General features: G+C 54.0%; 1 protein-coding gene across 2 annotated transcripts in view; it reads right to left on the bottom strand.

The window, feature by feature from the left end:
* The window catches only part of LOC116950306 (uncharacterized), a 61757-nt gene that overhangs the window by 9044 nt on the left and 33536 nt on the right, over positions 1–19177 (bottom strand). For both annotated transcript variants that reach the window (XM_076072679.1, XM_076072678.1), the window contains exons 2-6: positions 14262–14367; positions 12449–12546; positions 7417–7536; positions 6487–6634; positions 5028–5180 (exon numbers count right to left, since the gene is read on the bottom strand). In XM_076072679.1, the coding sequence (XP_075928794.1) occupies positions 5028–5180; positions 6487–6634; positions 7417–7536; positions 12449–12546; positions 14262–14363 (621 nt within the window). In that variant the 5' untranslated portion in view covers positions 14364–14367. The remainder of the gene's footprint in view (positions 1–5027; positions 5181–6486; positions 6635–7416; positions 7537–12448; positions 12547–14261; positions 14368–19177) is intronic.

The following is a 19177-nucleotide window of genomic DNA, read 5'->3' as shown; positions in this document are numbered from 1 at the left end:
CCAGGAGAGGTAGTCAACATCTCCTAGCCACCGTGATGATGATGAGAGACGCAAACTCCAAATATACAGCAGCAGGCGTCAGGGTCGGGATCGAACCCACGACCTCCTGCACACCAGGCGAGGTAGTCAACATCTCCTAGCCACCGTGATGGTAATGAGAGAGAGTGAGAGAGACGCAGACTCCAAATATACAGCAGCAGGCGTCAGGGTCGGGATCATACCCACGACCTCCTGCACACCAGGCGAGGTAGTCAACATCTCCTAGCCACCGTGATGATGATGAGAGATGCAAACTCCAAATATACAGCAGCAGGCGTCAGGGTCGGGATCAAACCCACGACCTCCTGCACACCAGGAGAGGTAGTCAACATCTCCTAGCCACCGTGATGATGATGAGAGACGCAAACTCCAAATATACAGCAGCAGGCGTCAGGGTCGGGATCGAACCCACGACCTCCTGCACACCAGGCGAGGTAGTCAACATCTCCTAGCCACCGTGATGGTAATGAGAGAGAGAGAGAGACAGACTCCAAATATACAGCAGCAGGCGTCAGGGTCGGGATCGAACCCACGACCTCCTGCACACCAGGCGAGGTAGTCAACATCTCCTAGCCACCGTGATGGTAATGAGAGAGAGTGAGAGAGACGCAGACTCCAAATATACAGCAGCAGGCGTCAGGGTCGGGATCATACCCACGACCTCCTGCACACCAGGCGAGGTAGTCAACATCTCCTAGCCACCGTGATGATGATGAGAGATGCAAACTCCAAATATACAGCAGCAGGCGTCAGGGTCGGGATCAAACCCACGACCTCCTGCACACCAGGAGAGGTAGTCAACATCTCCTAGCCACCGTGATGATGATGAGAGACGCAAACTCCAAATATACAGCAGCAGGCGTCAGGGTCGGGATCGAACCCACGACCTCCTGCACACCAGGCGAGGTAGTCAACATCTCCTAGCCACCGTGATGGTAATGAGAGAGAGTGAGAGAGACGCAGACTCCAAATATACAGCAGCAGGCGTCAGGGTCGGGATCATACCCACGACCTCCTGCACACCAGGCGAGGTAGTCAACATCTCCTAGCCACCGTGATGATGATGAGAGACGCAAACTCCAAATATACAGCAGCAGGCGTCAGGGTCGGGATCGAACCCACGACCTCCTGCACACCAGGCGAGGTAGTCAACATCTCATAGCCACCGTGATGGTGATGAGAGAGAGAGAGAGACAGACTCCAAATATACAGCAGCAGGCGTCAGGGTCGGGATCGAACCCACGACCTCCTGCACACCAGGCGAGGTAGTCAACATCTCCTAGCCACCGTGATGGTAATGAGAGAGAGTGAGAGAGACGCAGACTCCAAATATACAGCAGCAGGCGTCAGGGTCGGGATCATACCCACGACCTCCTGCACACCAGGCGAGGTAGTCAACATCTCCTAGCCACCGTGATGATGATGAGAGATGCAAACTCCAAATATACAGCAGCAGGCGTCAGGGTCGGGATCAAACCCACGACCTCCTGCACACCAGGAGAGGTAGTCAACATCTCCTAGCCACCGTGATGATGATGAGAGACGCAAACTCCAAATATACAGCAGCAGGCGTCAGGGTCGGGATCGAACCCACGACCTCCTGCACACCAGGCGAGGTAGTCAACATCTCCTAGCCACCGTGATGGTAATGAGAGAGAGTGAGAGAGACGCAGACTCCAAATATACAGCAGCAGGCGTCAGGGTCGGGATCATACCCACGACCTCCTGCACACCAGGCGAGGTAGTCAACATCTCCTAGCCACCGTGATGATGATGAGAGACGCAAACTCCAAATATACAGCAGCAGGCGTCAGGGTCGGGATCGAACCCACGACCTCCTGCACACCAGGCGAGGTAGTCAACATCTCATAGCCACCGTGATGGTGATGAGAGAGAGAGAGAGACAGACTCCAAATATACAGCAGCAGGCGTCAGGGTCGGGATCGAACCCACGACCTCCTGCACACCAGGCGAGGTAGTCAACATCTCATAGCCACCGTGATGGTGATGAGAGAGAGAGAGAGACAGACTCCAAATATACAGCAGCAGGCGTCAGGGTCGGGATCGAACCCACGACCTCCTGCACACCAGGCGAGGTAGTCAACATCTCATAGCCACCGTGATGATGATGAGAGAGAGAGAGAGACAGACTCCAAATATACAGCAGCAGGCGTCAGGGTCGGGATCGAACCCACGACCTCCTGCACACCAGGCGAGGTAGTCAACATCTCATAGCCACCGTGATGATGATGAGAGAGAGAGAGAGACAGACTCCAAATATACAGCAGCAGGCGTCAGGGTCGGGATCGAACCCACGACCTCCTGCACACCAGGCGAGGTAGTCAACATCTCATAGCCACCGTGATGATGATGAGAGAGAGAGAGAGACAGACTCCAAATATACAGCAGCAGGCGTCAGGGTCGGGATCGAACCCACGACCTCCTGCACACCAGGCGAGGTAGTCAACATCTCATAGCCACCGTGATGATGATGAGAGAGAGAGAGAGACAGACTCCAAATATACAGCAGCAGGCGTCAGGGTCGGGATCGAACCCACGACCTCCTGCACACCAGGCGAGGTAGTCAACATCTCATAGCCACCGTGATGGTGATGAGAGAGAGAGAGAGACAGACTCCAAATATACAGCAGCAGGCGTCAGGGTCGGGATCGAACCCACGACCTCCTGCACACCAGGCGAGGTAGTCAACATCTCATAGCCACCGTGATGATGATGAGAGAGAGAGAGAGACAGACTCCAAATATACAGCAGCAGGCGTCAGGGTCGGGATCGAACCCACGACCTCCGGCACACCAGGAGAGGTAGTCAACATCTCCTAGCCACCGTGATGATGATGAGAGAGAGAGACACGCAGACTCCAAATATACAGCAGCAGCAGGCGTCAGGGTCGGGATCGAACCCACGACCTCCTGCACACCAGGAGAGGTCGTCAACATCTCCTAGCCACCGTGATGGTGATGAGAGAGAGAGAGAGACAGACTCCAAATATACAGCAGCAGGCGTCAGGGTCGGGATCGAACCCACGACCTCCTGCACACCAGGCGAGGTAGTCAACATCTCATAGCCACCGTGATGATGATGAGAGAGAGAGAGAGACAGACTCCAAATATACAGCAGCAGGCGTCAGGGTCGGGATCGAACCCACGACCTCCTGCACACCAGGAGAGGTCGTCAACATCTCCTAGCCACCGTGATGGTGATGAGAGAGAGAGAGAGACAGACTCCAAATATACAGCAGCAGGCGTCAGGGTCGGGATCGAACCCACGACCTCCTGCACACCAGGCGAGGTAGTCAACATCTCATAGCCACCGTGATGATGATGAGAGAGAGAGAGAGACAGACTCCAAATATACAGCAGCAGGCGTCAGGGTCGGGATCATACCCACGACCTCCTGCACACCAGGAGAGGTAGTCAACATCTCATAGCCACCGTGATGATGATGAGAGAGAGAGAGAGACAGACTCCAAATATACAGCAGCAGGCGTCAGGGTCGGGATCATACCCACGACCTCCTGCACACCAGGCGAGGTAGTCAACATCTCCTAGCCACCGTGATGATGATGAGAGAGAGAGAGAGACAGACTCCAAATATACAGCAGCAGGCGTCAGGGTCGGGATCATACCCACGACCTCCTGCACACCAGGAGAGGTAGTTAACATCTCATAGCCACCGCGCTGCCCCTTGCGTAACGGCGCATTTGACCCAAACCTGAGCCAAGCTGGCTGAAAAAAAAACCCCCCATTGAACAAATAAAAATACTGACGCCGGAGGAGTGGGAGGATCGTCTCAGGGCCATGATACTCGCCAGACCCTCGTGCCCTCATAAAGCGAAGGGGGCAACCTCCAGCCCCCTTCAATGGGCAACGGTAGCCCGTCAACAGCAGCAGCAGCAGCGCAGGAGGAGGAGGAGGAAACCGACCCCCAACCCCACCTCTGCATAATCTCCGCAGTAAAAAGCCAGCAGCTCGCGTGCGTACACAGCGCTCGACATAACTCGCCACTCGCGCACGCACAGAGAGGGAGAGAGAGGAGAGCGTGGCGGGGAGAGGAGGCACCTGGGGCACCCCCCCCCCCTCCTCGCACCACCCCCCCCACGCACCCCCTCCCTCGCACCCCCCCTCCACGCACCCCCCTCTCGCACCCCCCCCCCACGCACCCCTCCCTCGCACCCCCCCCCCCACGCACTGGCATGGAACTTGACGATGCCATTCCTACGGCTTCACTCCTGCACTTGTCCGTGCCCTTTGTGTTGTGTAGGAGGGGGGTGCAGACGGTGATGTCCTGGTAGGTGCTGTGATGATATTAGCGTGCGGTGAAGATGGTGACGGTGATGACGATGGTGACGGTGATGACGTCAGTTTAACACATAGGAGAGAGACTGGACTACGAGTGAGTGAGTGAGGAGTGAGTGAGGAGCGAGTGAGGAGCGAGTGAGTGGTGGGTGAGTGAGTGAGTGAGGAGTAAGTGAGTGGTGGGTGAGTGAGTGAGGAGCGAGTGAGTGAGTGAGGAGTGAGTGAGTGGTGGGTGAGTGAGTGAGTGAGGAGCGAGTGAGTGAAGAGTGAGTGAGTGGTGGGTGAGTGAGTGAGGAGCGAGTGAGTGGTGGGTGAGTGAGTGAGGAGCGAGTGAGTGGTGGGTGAGTGAGTGAGGAGCGAGTGAGTGAGGAACGAGCGATAGGTGGGTGAGTGAGGAGTGAGTGAGGAGCGAGTGAGTGGTGAGTGAGTGAGGAGTGAGTGAGGAGTGAGTGAGGAGTGAGTGCGTGAGGAGGGAGTGAGTGGTGGGTGAGTGAGTGAGGAGCGAGTGAGTGAGCGAGTGAGTGCTGGGTGAGTGAGTGAGGAGCGAGTGAGGAGCGAGTGAGTGAGCGAGTGAGTGCTGGGTGAGTGAGTGAGGAGCGAGTGAGGAGCGAGTGAGTGAGCGAGTGAATGCTGGGTGAGTGAGTGAGGAGCGAGTGAGGAGCGGGCGCGTACGCGGTGGTTCTGGTAGGAGGTGACGGCGATGAAGGCCGTCTCGGGGAAGGCGTGCGTGCTGAAGGCCGTGCGGCCCGAGCCGAAGCCGTTGGCCTCGTCGGCACGCACCACGTGCAGCCGCGGCTGGTACTTGTGCATCGAGTTGAGGATGATCTGTGCCGCGCAATCAGCCAATCGGCACGCACGCCGGCTTGTCAACCAATCACGAGCAGCAGGCCGACTTGTCAATCAAACACAAGCAGCACGTCGACTGCCAACCAATCACAAGCAGCACGCCGACTGACAACCAATCACAAGCAGCACGTCGACTATCAACCAATCACCAGCAGCACGTCGACTGACAACCAATCACAAGCAGCACGTCGACTATCAACCAATCACAAGCAGCACGCCAACTGACAACCAATCACAAGCAGCACGTCGACTGCCAACCAATCACAAGCAGCACGTCGACTATCAACCAATCACAAGCAGCACGCCGACTGACAACCAATCACAAGCAGCACATCGGCTTGTCAACCAATCACAAGCAGCACGCCGACTGACAACCAATCACAAGCAGCACGTCGACTGACAACCAATCACAAGCAGCACGTCGACTGACAACCAATCACAAGCAGCACGTCGACTGACAACCAATCACAAGCAGCACGTCGATTATCAACCAATCACAAGCAGCACGCCGACTATCAACCAATCACAAGCAGTACACCAACTGCCAACCAATCACATTCAAGCAATCTATCGACTATCAACCGATCATAGGCAGCACGTCGACTATTAATCAGTTTTAGCGTCAACCAACCAGTTACTAACTCTCAACCAATGACAAATCAGCCACCATGTGAACAGGCAGCAACCAATCACATGAATGACAAACTATCCATTCAAGTACTCAGTGGGCAGATCAACCAATCAGGTACAGGGTAAACAAGTCAACCAGATAAGGAGAGAGGAGGAGGCGGGGGACGAGGAGGTGGGAGAGGAGGTGGGGGAGAGGAGGAGCCGGAGTGGTTGTGTGGTAGTGGCGGTGTGTGCGTGTGTGCCGTACGGAGTGGTGTGTGTGTGTGCGCGTGTGTGCCGTACGGAGTGGTGTGTGTGTGTGCGTGTGTGCTGTACGGTGTGTGTGTGTGTGCGTGTGTGCCGTACGGTGTGTGTGTGTGTGTGTATGCTGTACGGAGTGGTGTGTGTGTGTGCGTGTTTGCCGTACGGTGTGTGTGTGTGTGTGCGTGTGTGCCGTACGGAGTGGTGTGTGTGTGCGTGTGCGTGTGTGCCGTACGGAGTGGTGTGTGTGTGTGTGTGCGTGTGTGCCGTACGGAGTGGTGTGTGTGTGTGTGTGCGTGTGTGCCGTACAGAGTGGTGTGTGTGTGTGTGTGCGTGTGTGCCGTACGGAGTGTTGTGTGTGTGTGTGCGTGTGTGCCGTACGGAGTGGTGTGTGTGTGTGCGTGTGTGCCCGTACGTGTCCGAACGGGTCCAGGTGGTTGTTGGTGAGCTTCAGCTTCTGGAAGGAGACGAGCTGGCGCATCCAGTGGGCGCCCGGTGCGGGCGAGTCGGGGTGCACGTAGAGGCGGCCGGGCATCGCCGCCTCGGCCTTGCCGCTCACGCTCCTGGGCCCGCCACCCCCGCCCCACACGCACACACCGGGTGCCACGGGGTCAGCGACAGCAGCGGCATCGGCGGCAGCGGGGCTTTTGCCACCGGATGTTACGGATCCAAAGACTTTGATTTTGCCCGGTCAGATCACGTGCGCCAGTAGAATTGCCGTGCCGTAAACCCCCCCCCCCCCCCACCGCCGCCCGCCGCAGGCCGATGAACGGCTGTCCGCGTTCCGAGACGCCGGCAGGTTGCAGGGGTTTACTGGCCCACCGCAGAATCTCGGGACGCGCGACCGCGGGGTCGGCGTTCATCTCATTGAGAGAGGCGTGGCAGCGGCGCCGCTGTTTTTAAAGATGCTGCGCTCACAGCAGAGAACCCTCGAGACACGACCGCCGCCACTCTGTGGTAGCCGTCGCCGACACGGTGCCACGCGTTGCCACACGCGGTGCCACGCGGTGCCACACGCGGTGCCACACGCGGTGCCACGCGGTGCCACGCGGTGCCACGCGCGGTGCCACGCGCGGTGCCACGCGCCCTCTCGCGTGGCCTGCTACCTCCGATTCCGTTCGGAATCGGCTAAAAGTTCAAACGACACAAACGTACAGAACGGAATCGGAAGAAAAACCGACGACGTACGCTAACCCCGCCCACCTGCATTCCAACCTCGCCCTCGCCCACTAGCTCCGCCCACTAGCCCAACACGCCTGCGCATTAGTCCCACCCACCGGGCCCGCCCACTACCTGCTGGCCCCGCCCTCTAACCACGCCCCCCCCACCTACTAGCCCCACCCACCACTTGTTGTCTGCGAACTTGTATCGGTGGCCGTCGGCGGGACACACGTCCATGAGCAGGATGTACTTGGTGCGTGGGGACAGGCCCGACACACGCACCTTCAGGCCCGGGAACATGCGGCTGCGTGCGGACACGGGGACATGGAATATGGGGGCACGGGGGCATGGGGACACGGAGTAACGGGGGCACGGGGGCATGGGGGCACGGGGTAACGGGGGCATGGGGACACGGGGGCATGGGGACACGGGGGCACGGGGCATGGGGACACGGGGGCATGGGGACACGGGGGCATGGGGACACGGAGTAACGGGGGCACGGGGGCATGGGGGCACGGGGTAACGGGGGCATGGGGACACGGGGGCATGGGGACACGGGGGCACGGGGACACGGGGGCATGGGGACACGGGGGCACGGGGGCACGGGGGCATGGGGGCACGGGGGCACGGGGACACACGAGGACCCAGAGATAGTGACGTTGGTCGTTAGCGATGACTCGTCACGGCAGCGCGGGGTGACGTCGTGAGGCGAGTGTCACGCTCGATGTTTTCTCCCCCGTAAATGAACATTATTACACTTTTTAGCATTTCTCACCACGTCAACAAACAAATGAAAAAAGTTGTTCGGGAACGGAAAACTTCGGTTGGGGGGGGGGGGACGGGCGGGGGGGGGGGGGCTGAAACGTAGCGCGGCTCTTAGCACGGGGGGGAGGGAGGGAGGGCGTCGAGGGGAGAACGCGAAGTGGTCTCCCGTCACACACCACAAGTTGTCTCCCATCACACACCACAAGTTGTCTCCCGTCACACACCACAAGTGGTCTCCCGTCACACACCACAAGTGGTCTCCCGTCACACACCACAAGTTGTCTCCCATCACACACCACAAGTTGTCTCCCGTCACACACCACAAGTGGTCTCCCGTCACACACCACAAGTTGTCTCCCGTCACACACAAAGTGGTCTCCCGTCACACACCACAAGTTGTCTCCCATCACACACCACAAGTTGTCTCCCGTCACACACCACAAGTGGTCTCCCGTCACACACCACAAGTGGTCTCCCGTCACACACCACAAGTTGTCTCCCATCACACACCACAAGTTGTCTCCCGTCACACACCACAAGTGGTCTCCCGTCACACACCACAAGTTGTCTCCCGTCACACACCACAAGTGGTCTCCCGTCACACACAAAGTGGTCTCCCGTCACACACCACAAGTGGTCTCCTGTCACACACAAAGTGGTCTCCCGTCACACACCACAAGTGGTCTCCCATCACACACCACAAGTTGTCTCCCGTCACACACCACAAGTGGTCTCCCGTCACACACCACAAGTTGTCTCCCGTCACACACCACAAGTGGTCTCCCGTCACACACAAAGTGGTCTCCCGTCACACACCACAAGTGGTCTCCCGTCACACACCACAAGTGGTCTCCTGTCACACACAAAGTGGTCTCCCGTCACACACCACAAGTTGCCTCCCGTCACACACCACAAGTGGTCTCCCGTCACACACCACAAGTGGTCTCCTGTCACACACAAAGTGGTCTCCCGTCACACACAAAGTGGTCTCCCGTCACACACCACAAGTTGTCTCCCGTCACACACCACAAGTGGTCTCCCGTCACACCACAAGTGGTCTCCTGTCACACACCACAAGTGGTCTCCCGTCACACACAAAGTGGTCTCCTGTCACACACCACAAGTGGTCTCCCGTCACACACCACAAGTGGTCTCCCGTCACACACAAAGTGGTCTCCTGTCACACACAAAGTAGTCTCCCGTCACACACCACAAGTTGTCTCTCGTCACACACCACAAGTGGTCTCTCGTCACACACAAAGTGGTCTCCCGTCACACACAAAGTGGTCTCCCGTCACACACAAAGTGGTCTCCCGTCACACACCACAAGTGGTCTCCTGTCACACACCACAAGTGGTCTCCCGTCACACACAAAGTGGTCTCCTGTCACACACAAAGTGGTCTCCCGTCACACACAAAGTGGTCTCCCATCACACACACCACAAGTGGTCTCCCGTCACACACAAAGTGGTCTCCCGTCACACACCACAAGTGATCTCTCGTCACACACAAAGTGGTCTCCTGTCACACACCACAAGTGGTCTCCTGTCACACACTACAAGTGGTCTCCTGTCACACACCACAAGTGGTCTCCCGTCACACACAAAGTAGTCTCCCGTCACACACCACAAGTGGTCTCCCGTCACACACACCACAAGTGGTCTCCCGTCACACACACCACAAGTGGTCTCCCGTCACACACAAAGTGGTCTCCCGTCACACACAAAGTAGTCTCCCGTCACACACCACAAGTGGTCTCCCGTCACACACCACAAGTGGTCTCCTGTCACACACAAAGTGGTCTCCCGTCACACACCACAAAGTGGTCTCCCGTCACACACAAAGTGGTCTCCCGTCACACACCACGTGGTCTCCCGTTACACCACAAGTGGTCTCCCGTCACACCACAAGTGGTCTCCCGTCACACACCACAAGTGGTCTCCTGTCACACACCACAAGTGGTCTCCCGTCACACACAAAGTGATCTCCTGTCACACACAAAGCGGTCCCCCGTCACACACCACAAGTGGTCGTCTCGCTCAGCGGTGGCAGGGGGCGCGTCTCGCTCAGCGAGGACGAGACCGTGTCGAGGGAGAGGAGCCGCACCCCCGAGTTGTGTGCGTTGTGTGTGTGTTGTGTGTGTTGTGTGCGTTGTGTGTGTTGTGTGTGTGTTGTGTGTGTTGTGTGTGTTGTGTGTGTGTGTTGTGTGCGTTGTGTGTGTTGTGTGTGTGTGTTGTGTGCGTTGTGTGTGTTGTGTGTGTGTTGTGTGTGTTGTGTGTGTGGTGTGTGTGTGGTGTGTGTTGTGTGTGTGTGTTGTGTGTGTGTGTGGTGTGTGTTGTGTGTGTGGTGTGTGTGTGTTGTGTGTGTGTTGTGTGTGTGGTGTGTGTGTGTTGTGTGTGTGTTGTGTGTGTGGTGTGTGTGTGGTGTGTGTGTGGTGTGTGTGTGTTGTGTGTGTGTGGTGTGTGTGGTGTATGTTGTGTGTGTTGTGTGTGTGTTGTGTGTGTTGTGTGTGTTGTGTGTGTGGTGTATGTGTTGTGTGTTGTGTGTGTGTTGTGTGTGTGTGGTGTGTGTGGTGTATGTTGTGTGTGTGGTGTATGTTGTGTGTGTGTTGTGTGTGTCGTGTGTGTGTGGTGTGTGTGGTGTGTGTGTGTTGTATGTTGTGTGTGTCGTGTGTGTGTGTTGTGTGTGTGTGTTGTGTGTGTGTTGTGTGTGTGGTGTGTGTTGTGTGTGTGGTGTATGTTGTGTGTGTGTGGTGTATGTTGTGTGTGTGGTGTGCGTGGTGTATGTTGTGTGTGTTGTGTGTGTGTTGTGTGTGTGGTGTGTGTGTGTGTTGTGTGTGTGGTGTGTGTTGTGTGTGTGGTGTATGTTGTGTGTGTGTTGTGTGTATGTTGTGTGTGTTGTGTGTGTTGTGTGTATGGTGTGTGTGTGTTGTGTGTGTGTTGTGTGTGTGTTGTGTGTGTGTGTTGTGTGTTGTGTGTGTGTGGTGTGTGTGGTGTGTGTTGTGTGTGTGTTGTGTGTATGTTGTGTGTGTTGTGTGTGTTGTGTGTGTTGTGTGTATGGTGTGTGTGTGTTGTGTGTGTTGTGTGTGTTGTGTGTGTTGTGTGTGTGGTGTATGTTGTGTGTGTGGTGTATGTTGTGTATGTTGTGTGTGTTGTGTGTGTTGTGTATGTTGTGTGTGTGGTGTATGTTGTGTGTGTGGTGTGCGTGGTGTGTGTTGTGTGTGTTGTGTGTGTGGTGTATGTTGTGTGTGTGGTGTATGTTGTGTGTGTGGTGTGTGTTGTGTGTGTGTTGTGTGTGTGGTGTGTGTGTGTGTTGTATGTTGTGTGTGTCGTGTGTGTGTGTTGTGTGTGTTGTGTGTGTTGTGTGCATTGTGTGTGTGGTGTATGTTGTGTGTGTGTTGTGTGTGTGTTGTGTGTGTGTTGTGTGTATGTTGTGTGTGTGGTGTGTGTGGTGTGTGTTGTGTGCATTGTGTGTGTGGTGTATGTTGTGTGTGTGGTGTGCGTGGTGTATGTTGTGTGTGTTGTGTGTGTGGTGTATGTTGTGTATGTTATGTGTGTTGTGTGTGTGGTGTGTGTTGTGTGTGTGGTGTATGTTGTGTGTGTGGTGTATGTTGTGTATGTTATGTGTGTTGTGTGTGTGGTGTGTGTTGTGTGTGTGGTGTGTGGTGTGTGTTGTGTGTGTGGTGTATGTTGTGTGTGTGGTGTATGTTGTGTATGTTATGTGTGTGTGGTGTGTGTTGTGTGTGTGGTGTATGTTGTGTGTGTGGTGTATGTTGTGTGTGTGGTGTGTGTGGTGTATGTTGTGTGTGTTGTGTGTGTGTGTTGTGTGTGTTGTGTGTGTTGTGTGTGTTGTGTGTGTGGTGTATGTTGTGTGTGTGGTGTGCGTGGTGTATGTTGTGTGTGTGTTGTGTGTGTTGTGTGTGTGGTGTGTGTTGTGTGTGTGGTGTGTGTTGTGTGTGTTGTGTATGTTGTGTGTGTGTGGTGTATGTTGTGTGTGTGGTGTGTGTGTGGTGTATGTTGTGTGTGTGGTGTATGTTGTGTGTGTGTTGTGTGTGTGGTGTGTGTTGTGTGTGTGGTGTATGTTGTGTGTGTGGTGTGTGTTGTGTGTGTGGTGTATGTTGTGTGTGTGGTGTATGTTGTGTATGTTGTGTGTGTTGTGTGTGTGGTGTGTGTTGTGTGTGTGTGTGTGTGTTGTGTGTGTGGTGTATGTTGTGTATGTTGTGTGTGTTGTGTGTGTGGTGTATGTTGTGTATGTTGTGTGTGTGTTGTGTGTGTTGTGTGTGTGGTGTATGTTGTGTGTGGTGTATGTTGTGTGTGTGTTGTGTATGTTGTGTGTGTGTTGTGTATGTTGTGTATGTTGTGTGTGTGTGTGTGTGTGTTGTGTGTGTGCTGTGTGTGTTGTGTGTACATTGTGTAGTGTGCGTTGTGCCTTGCGCGTCGCGTTTCTCTCACCGGCCCGCCTTGGTGATGATCATCTCGGTGCCTGCGTCGTGGAAGCGCGCCCACAGCTCCTTCTCGTGCAGGTGGACGCGCGCCCCTTCCAGCCCGCCCTGCACAGACAAAGACCCCCCAGGTAGCCTCGACACACCGCTGGGGCAAGTGCCGCGAGGAGCGAGCGGCAGCAGCAGGCCGGCACGTCCACGCGACGTGGTGGGGTGGCCAGCCTCACGCCCGGCCGCCCCTCGTCCTCTCGATGTTCACGCAGAGCGCCGGGTACTCATTTGAGGCTGAGTCGACGTAGGGGAGGCCCACGACCGGTTCAGATGTTGGTCGTGAGCAGGAATCGAACTCCGGTGGCCGGATTCGTTCGGCGAGCAGTGTAGCACGCTGACCGTTACGCTCCCCACGCTATACAATAAAAAATACAAAGACCCCCCGTGTAGCCTTCACAGAGTGTTGGGGCAAGTGCTGTGAGCGAGCAGCACCTGTGAAGGCCGGCACGGCACACGAGGGGGTGGGTGGTCAGCACCACGCCCGGCCGCCTTTGTCTCCCCAGTGGCGATGTTTACTGCACCACCGCACCAGGTACTCATTTGATGCAGAGTCGACCTAGGGGAGGCTCAGGACCGGTGAAAATGTTCGCCACTGCTATTGGTCGTGAGCGGGAATCGAACTCGGGCTCGCCGGGCTCGCTGTGCAGTGCGCTGCTAACCGCTGCCCCACCGCTCCCCACTGCACCTTCACACAGCCTGTGAGTCCTTTGGCGAGTGAGTTCACCTGTTGAGTTAGTAGATGGGTGGGTGAGTGAGTGATTGGGTGAGTGGTGATCACTTTGGTAAGTTCAGTGGGTGGGTGAATGGGTAAGTTGGTTAGGTGAGTGAGCGAGTGAATAGGTGAGTAAGTGTTGACAGTTCGTGGATGGGTGAGTGATTGAGCTGGTGAGACAGGGATCAGGTGAGTGAGTTGGTGAGTCAGTGGATGCGTGGGTGGTTTCGTGGATGGCTGACTATGAGAGTGCATCGGAGATTCGGTGAGCAATTCTGTGTGTTCGTGAGTGGGTGAGTGAGTGAGTCAGTTGGTGAGCGAGTTGGTCAGTGAGTGGATGATTTGGTGAGCGAGTGGGTGAGTTGGTGAGTGATCGGGTGAGTTGGTGAGCGAGTTGGTGAGCGAGTTGGTGAGTCGGGGAGCGAGTTGGGGAGCGAGTTGGTGAGTTGGTGAGCGAGTTGGTGAGCGAGTTGGTGAGTCGGGAAGCGAGTTGGGGAGCGAGTTGGTGAGTTGGTGAGCGAGCTGGTGAGTGAGTGGGCGAGTTGGTGAGCGAGTTGGTGAGCGAGTTGGTGAGCGAGTTGGTGAGTTGGTGAGCGAGTTGGTGAGTTGGGGAGTGAGTTGGGGAGCTAGTTGGTTGAGTTGGTGAGCGAGTTGGTGAGCGAGCTGGTGAGTGAGCGGGCGAGTTGGTGAGCGAGTTGGGGAGCGAGTGGGTGAGTTGGTGAGCGAGTTGGTGAGCGAGCTGGTGAGTGAGCGGGCGAGTTGGTGAGCGAGTTGGGGAGCGAGTGGGTGAGTTGGTGAGCGAGTTGGTGAGCGAGCTGGTGAGTGAGCGGGCGAGTTGGTGAGCGAGTTGGGGAGCGAGCGGGTGAGTTGGTGAGCGAGTTGGTGAGCGAGCTGGTGAGTGAGCGGGCGAGTTGGTGGGCGAGTTGGTGAGCGAGTTGGGGAGCGAGCGGATTAGTTGGTGAGCGAGTTGGTGAGCGAGTTGGGGAGCGAGCGGGTGAGTTGCTGAGCGAGCTGGTGAGTTGGTGAGCGAGTTGGTGAGCGAGCTGGTGAGGAGTGTCACCTGCTGTGGCGTGGGGGCGGGACTGTGGCCGGGCGAGGCGGGAGGGGGGGGCTCTGGGGGAGACGCGGGGGAGCGAGGCCCTGGCCCCAACTCATCCGACATGACTCTGTGGAGGAAGGAGACACGGGCGTTGTGAGGTGGGGTTGGTGGACCACGCACAGAGCGTCGTATCCTACCGTGCTCAGCATTACTTTACGGGGCAGCTATAAACTATTTGACTTTGAACATTTTAAATTGTTTTAGCCAGGTAAGGCCCCACTGAGCTACGTATCTGTGTTTTTTAAGAAGCGACCTGGCCATCACTAATGACAGCTGCTCGACCAAGTGGCGGCTTATCATGAACATCATCATCACCACGTGGACATGTAGAGCCAGCGGCTAAATAACTCTGAATGCGTGGTGATGATGTTGATTCTCAATGTGGGAGGTGAGAACCCGGAGGATCCTGGAGAAAAATCCACGCGACCACGGGGAGAGAGAGAGAGACGCAGACTCCAAATATACAGCAGCAGCAGCAGGCGTCAGGGTCGGGGTAGAACCCACGACCTCCTGCACACCAGGCGAGGTAGTTAACATCTCCTAGCCACCGTGGCACCGAGAACCGGTGCCTATGAAAGCCGACACGGCACACGAGGGAGTGGGTGGGTGACCGGCACCACACCCAGGCCGCCTTTGTCTCCCCAGTAGTGACGTGTACACATCGCATCGCAACAGCTGCACGTTTGAGGCTGAGTCGACCTAGGGGGAGGCCCAGGACCGGTTCAGATAATCGTCGCCGGTGTTGACGATACAACCCCCCCCAACCCCCCCCCCCCCCACCAGTCCCAGCCTTCTTCCTCCCCCCCTTTCACCCCCCCCGTTAATCCCCTTAAAGGCAATGGCGTGTAAAATAAATAAATAAATAACGGCACGAGCTCAAAGGCACCTCAGCCCTAACCCTGACTCCAACTCTCACTTGGCAACTCGAAAGCTTCGCCTCCCTCCCTCCCTCCAGCAGCGCTGACCCCCCCGTGACCTCGCAGTGTTAGATGGGGCACGAAGCCTCAGCAGCCCCCCCCGCCCCGCAGGACCCCGGGACCCCCCCCTAGACCCCCCCCCCCGCAGGACCCCGAGACCCCCCCCTGTACCCATGTCCTACAGAGTGAGTGAGTGGAGTTTGTATGTTGTACCCATGTTCTACAGAGTGAGTGGAGTTTGTATGTTGTACCCATGTTCTACAGAGTGAGTGGAGTTTGTATGTTGTACCCATGTTCTACAGAGTGAGTGGAGTTTTATGTTGTACCCATGTCCTACAGAGTGAGTGAGTGGAGTTTGTATGTTGTACCCATGTTCTACAGAGTGAGTGGAGTTTGTATGTTGTACCCATGTTCTACAGAGAGAGTGGAGTTTGTATGTTGTACCCATATTCTACAGAGAGAGTGGAGTTTGTATGTTGTACCCATGTTCTACAGAGTGAGTGGAGTTTGTATGTTGTACCCATGTTCTACAGAGTGAATGGAGTTTGTATGTTGTACCCATGTTCTACAGAGTGAGTGGAGTTTGTATGTTGTACCCATGTTCTACAGAGTGAGTGGAGTTTATATGTTGTACCCATGTCCTACAGAGTGAGTGGAGTTTGTATGTTGTACCCATGTTCTACAGAGTGAGTGGAGTTTTATGTTGTACCCATGTCCTACAGAGTGAGTGAGTGGAGTTTGTATGTTGTACCCATGTTCTACAGAGTAAGTGGAGTTTGTATGTTGTACCCATGTTCTACAGAGTGAGTGGAGTTTGTATGTTGTACCCATGTCCTACAGAGTGAGTGGAGTTTGTATGTTGTACCCATGTTCTACAGAGTGAGTGGAGTTTGTATGTTGTACCCATGTCCTGCAGAGTGAGTGGAGTTTTATGTTGTACCCATGTTCTACAGAGTGAGTGGAGTTTGTATGTTGTACCCATGTTCTACAGAGTGAGTGGAGTTTGTATGTTGCACCCATGTTCTACAGAGTGAGTGGAGTTTGTATGTTGTACCCATGTCCTACAGAGTGAGTGGAGTTTGTATGTTGTACCCATGTCCTACAGAGTGAGTGGAGTTTGTATGTTGTACCCATGTTCTACAGAGTGAGTGGAGTTTGTATGTTGTACCCATGTTCTACAGAGTGAGTGGAGTTTGTATGTTGCACCCATGTTCTACAGAGTAAGTGGAGTTTTATGTTGTACCCATGTTCTACAGAGTGAGTGGAGTTTGTATGTTGTACCCATGTTCTACAGAGTGAGTGGAGTTTGTATGTTGCACCCATGTTCTACAGAGTGAGTGGAGTTTGTATGTTGTACCCATGTCCTACAGAGTGAGTGGAGTTTGTATGTTGTACCCATGTCCTACAGAGTGAGTGGAGTTTGTATGTTGTACCCATGTCCTAAAGAGTGAGTGGAGTTTGTATGTTGTACCCATGTCCTAAAGAGTGAGTGGAGTTTGTATGTTGTACCCATGTTCTACAGAGTGAGTGGAGTTTGTATGTTGCACCCATGTTCTACAGAGTGAGTGGAGTTTGTATGTTGTACCCATGTTCTACAGAGAGAGTGGAGTTTGTATGTTCTACCCCTGTTCTACAGAGAGAGTGGAGTTTGTATGTTGTACCCATGTTCTACAGAGTGAGTGGAGTTTGTATGTTGTACCCATGTTCTACAGAGTGAGTGGAGTTTGTATGTTGTACCCATGTTCTACAGAGAGTGGAGTTTGTATGTTCTACCCCTGTTCTACAGAGTGAGTGAGTGGAGTTTGTATGTTGTACCCATGTTCTACAGAGAGAGTGGAGTTTGTATGTTGTACCCATGTTCTACAGAGAGAGTGGAGTTTGTATGTTGTACCCATGTTCTACAGAGTGAGTGGAGTTTGTATGTTGTACCCATGTTCTACAGAGTGAGTGGAGTTTGTATGTTGTACCCATGTTCTACAGAGTGAGTGGAGTTTGTATGTTGTACCCATGTTCTACAGAGAGTGGAGTTTGTATGTTCTACCCCTGTTCTACAGAGTGAGTGAGTGGAGTTTGTATGTTCTACCCATGTTCTACAGAGAGAGTGGAGTTTGTATGTTGTACCCATGTCCTACAGAGTGAGTGAGTGGAGTTTGTATGTTGTACCCATGTTCTACAGAGTGAGTGAGTGGAGTTTGTATGATCTCCCCCTGTTCTACAGAGTGAGTGAGTGGAGTTTGTGTGATCTCCCCCTGTTCTAAAGAGTGAGTGAGTGGAGTTTGTGTGATCTCCCCCTGTTCTACAGAGTGAGTGAGTGGAGTTTGTATGATCTCCCCCTGTTCTACAGAGTGAGTGGAGTTTGTGTGATCTCCCCCTGTTCTACAGATGAGTGGAGTTTGTATGACCACCCCCTGTTCTACAGAGTGAGTGAGTGGAGTTTGTGTGATCTCCCCCTGTTCTAAAGAGTGAGTGAGTGGAGTTTGTGTGATCTCTCCCTGTTCTACAGAGTGAGTGAGTGGAGTTTGTATGATCTCCCCCTGTTCTACAGAGTGAGTGGAGTTTGTGTGATCTCCCCCTGTTCTACAGATGAGTGGAGTTTGTATGACCACCCCCTGTTCTACAGAGTGAGTGAGTGGAGTTTGTGTGATCTCCCCCTGTTCTAAAGAGTGAGTGAGTGGAGTTTGTGTGATCTCTCCCTGTTCTACAGAGTGAGTGAGTGGAGTTTGTATGATCTCCCCCTGTTCTACAGAGTGAGTGGAGTTTGTGTGATCTCCCCCTGTTCTACAGATGAGTGGAGTTTGTATGACCACCCCCTGTTCTACAGAGTGAGTGAGTGGAGTTTGTGTGATCTCCCCCTGTTCTACAGAGAGAGTGAGTGGAGTTTGTGTGATTTACAGAATGAGTGTAGTTTGTGTGATCTACAGAATGAGTGTAGTTTTTGGGAGCTACAGAGTGAGTGGAGTTTGTATGTTGTACCCATGTTCTACAGAGTGAGTGGAGTTTGTATGTTGTACCCATGTTTTACAGAGTGAGTGGAGTTTGTATGTTGTACCCATGTTCTACAGAGTGAGTGGAGTTTGTATGTTGTACCCATGTTCTACAGAGTGAGTGGAGTTTGTATGTTGTACCCATGTTCTACAGAGTGAGTGGAGTTTGTATGTTGTACCCATGTTCTACAGAGAGTGGAGTTTGTATGTTCTACCCCTGTTCTACAGAGTGAGTGAGTGGAGTTTGTATGTTGTACCCATGTTCTACAGAGAGAGTGGAGTTTGTATGTTGTACCCATGTTCTACAGAGAGAGTGGAGTTTGTATGTTCTACCCATATTCTACAGAGAGAGTGGAGTTTGTATGTTGTACCCATGTTCTACAGAGTGAGTGCAGTTTGTATGACCTCCCCCTGTTCTACAGAGTGAGTGAGTGGAGTTTGTGTGATCTCCCCCTGTTCTACAGAGTGAGTGAGTGGAGTTTGTGTGATCTCCCCCTGTTCTAAAGAGTGAGTGAGTGGAGTTTGTGTGATCTCCCCCTGTTCTACAGAGTGAGTGAGTGGAGTTTGTGTGATCTCCCCCTGTTCTACAGAGTGAGTGGAGTTTGTATGACCACCCCCTGTTCTACAGAGTGAGTGGAGTTTGTATGATCTCCCCCTGTTCTACAGAGAGAGTGAGTGGAGTTTGTATGTTCTACAGAGTGAGTGTAGTTTGTGTGATCTACAGAGTGAGTTTAGTGAGTGTAGTTTGTGTGTTCTAGAGAGTGAGTGTAGTTTGTGTGTTCTACAGAGTGAGTGTAGTTTGTGTGTTCTACAGAGTGAGTGTAGTTTGTGTGTTCTACAGAGTGAGTGGAGTTTGTGTGATCTACAGAGTGAGTGTAGTTTGTGTGTTCTACAGAGTGAGTGTAGTTTGTGTTTTCTACAGAATGAGTGTAGTTTGTGTGATCTACAGAGTGAGTGTAGTTTGTGTGATCTACAG

Source organism: Petromyzon marinus, chromosome 38, assembly GCF_048934315.1.
Source record: "Petromyzon marinus isolate PM22_M1 ecotype Great Lakes invasive population chromosome 38, UKy_Petmar_22M1.pri1.0, whole genome shotgun sequence".
In the NCBI taxonomy this organism is placed as follows: Eukaryota; Metazoa; Chordata; class Hyperoartia; order Petromyzontiformes; family Petromyzontidae; genus Petromyzon; species Petromyzon marinus.
This window is presented reverse-complemented; position numbering and strand designations above follow the sequence as displayed.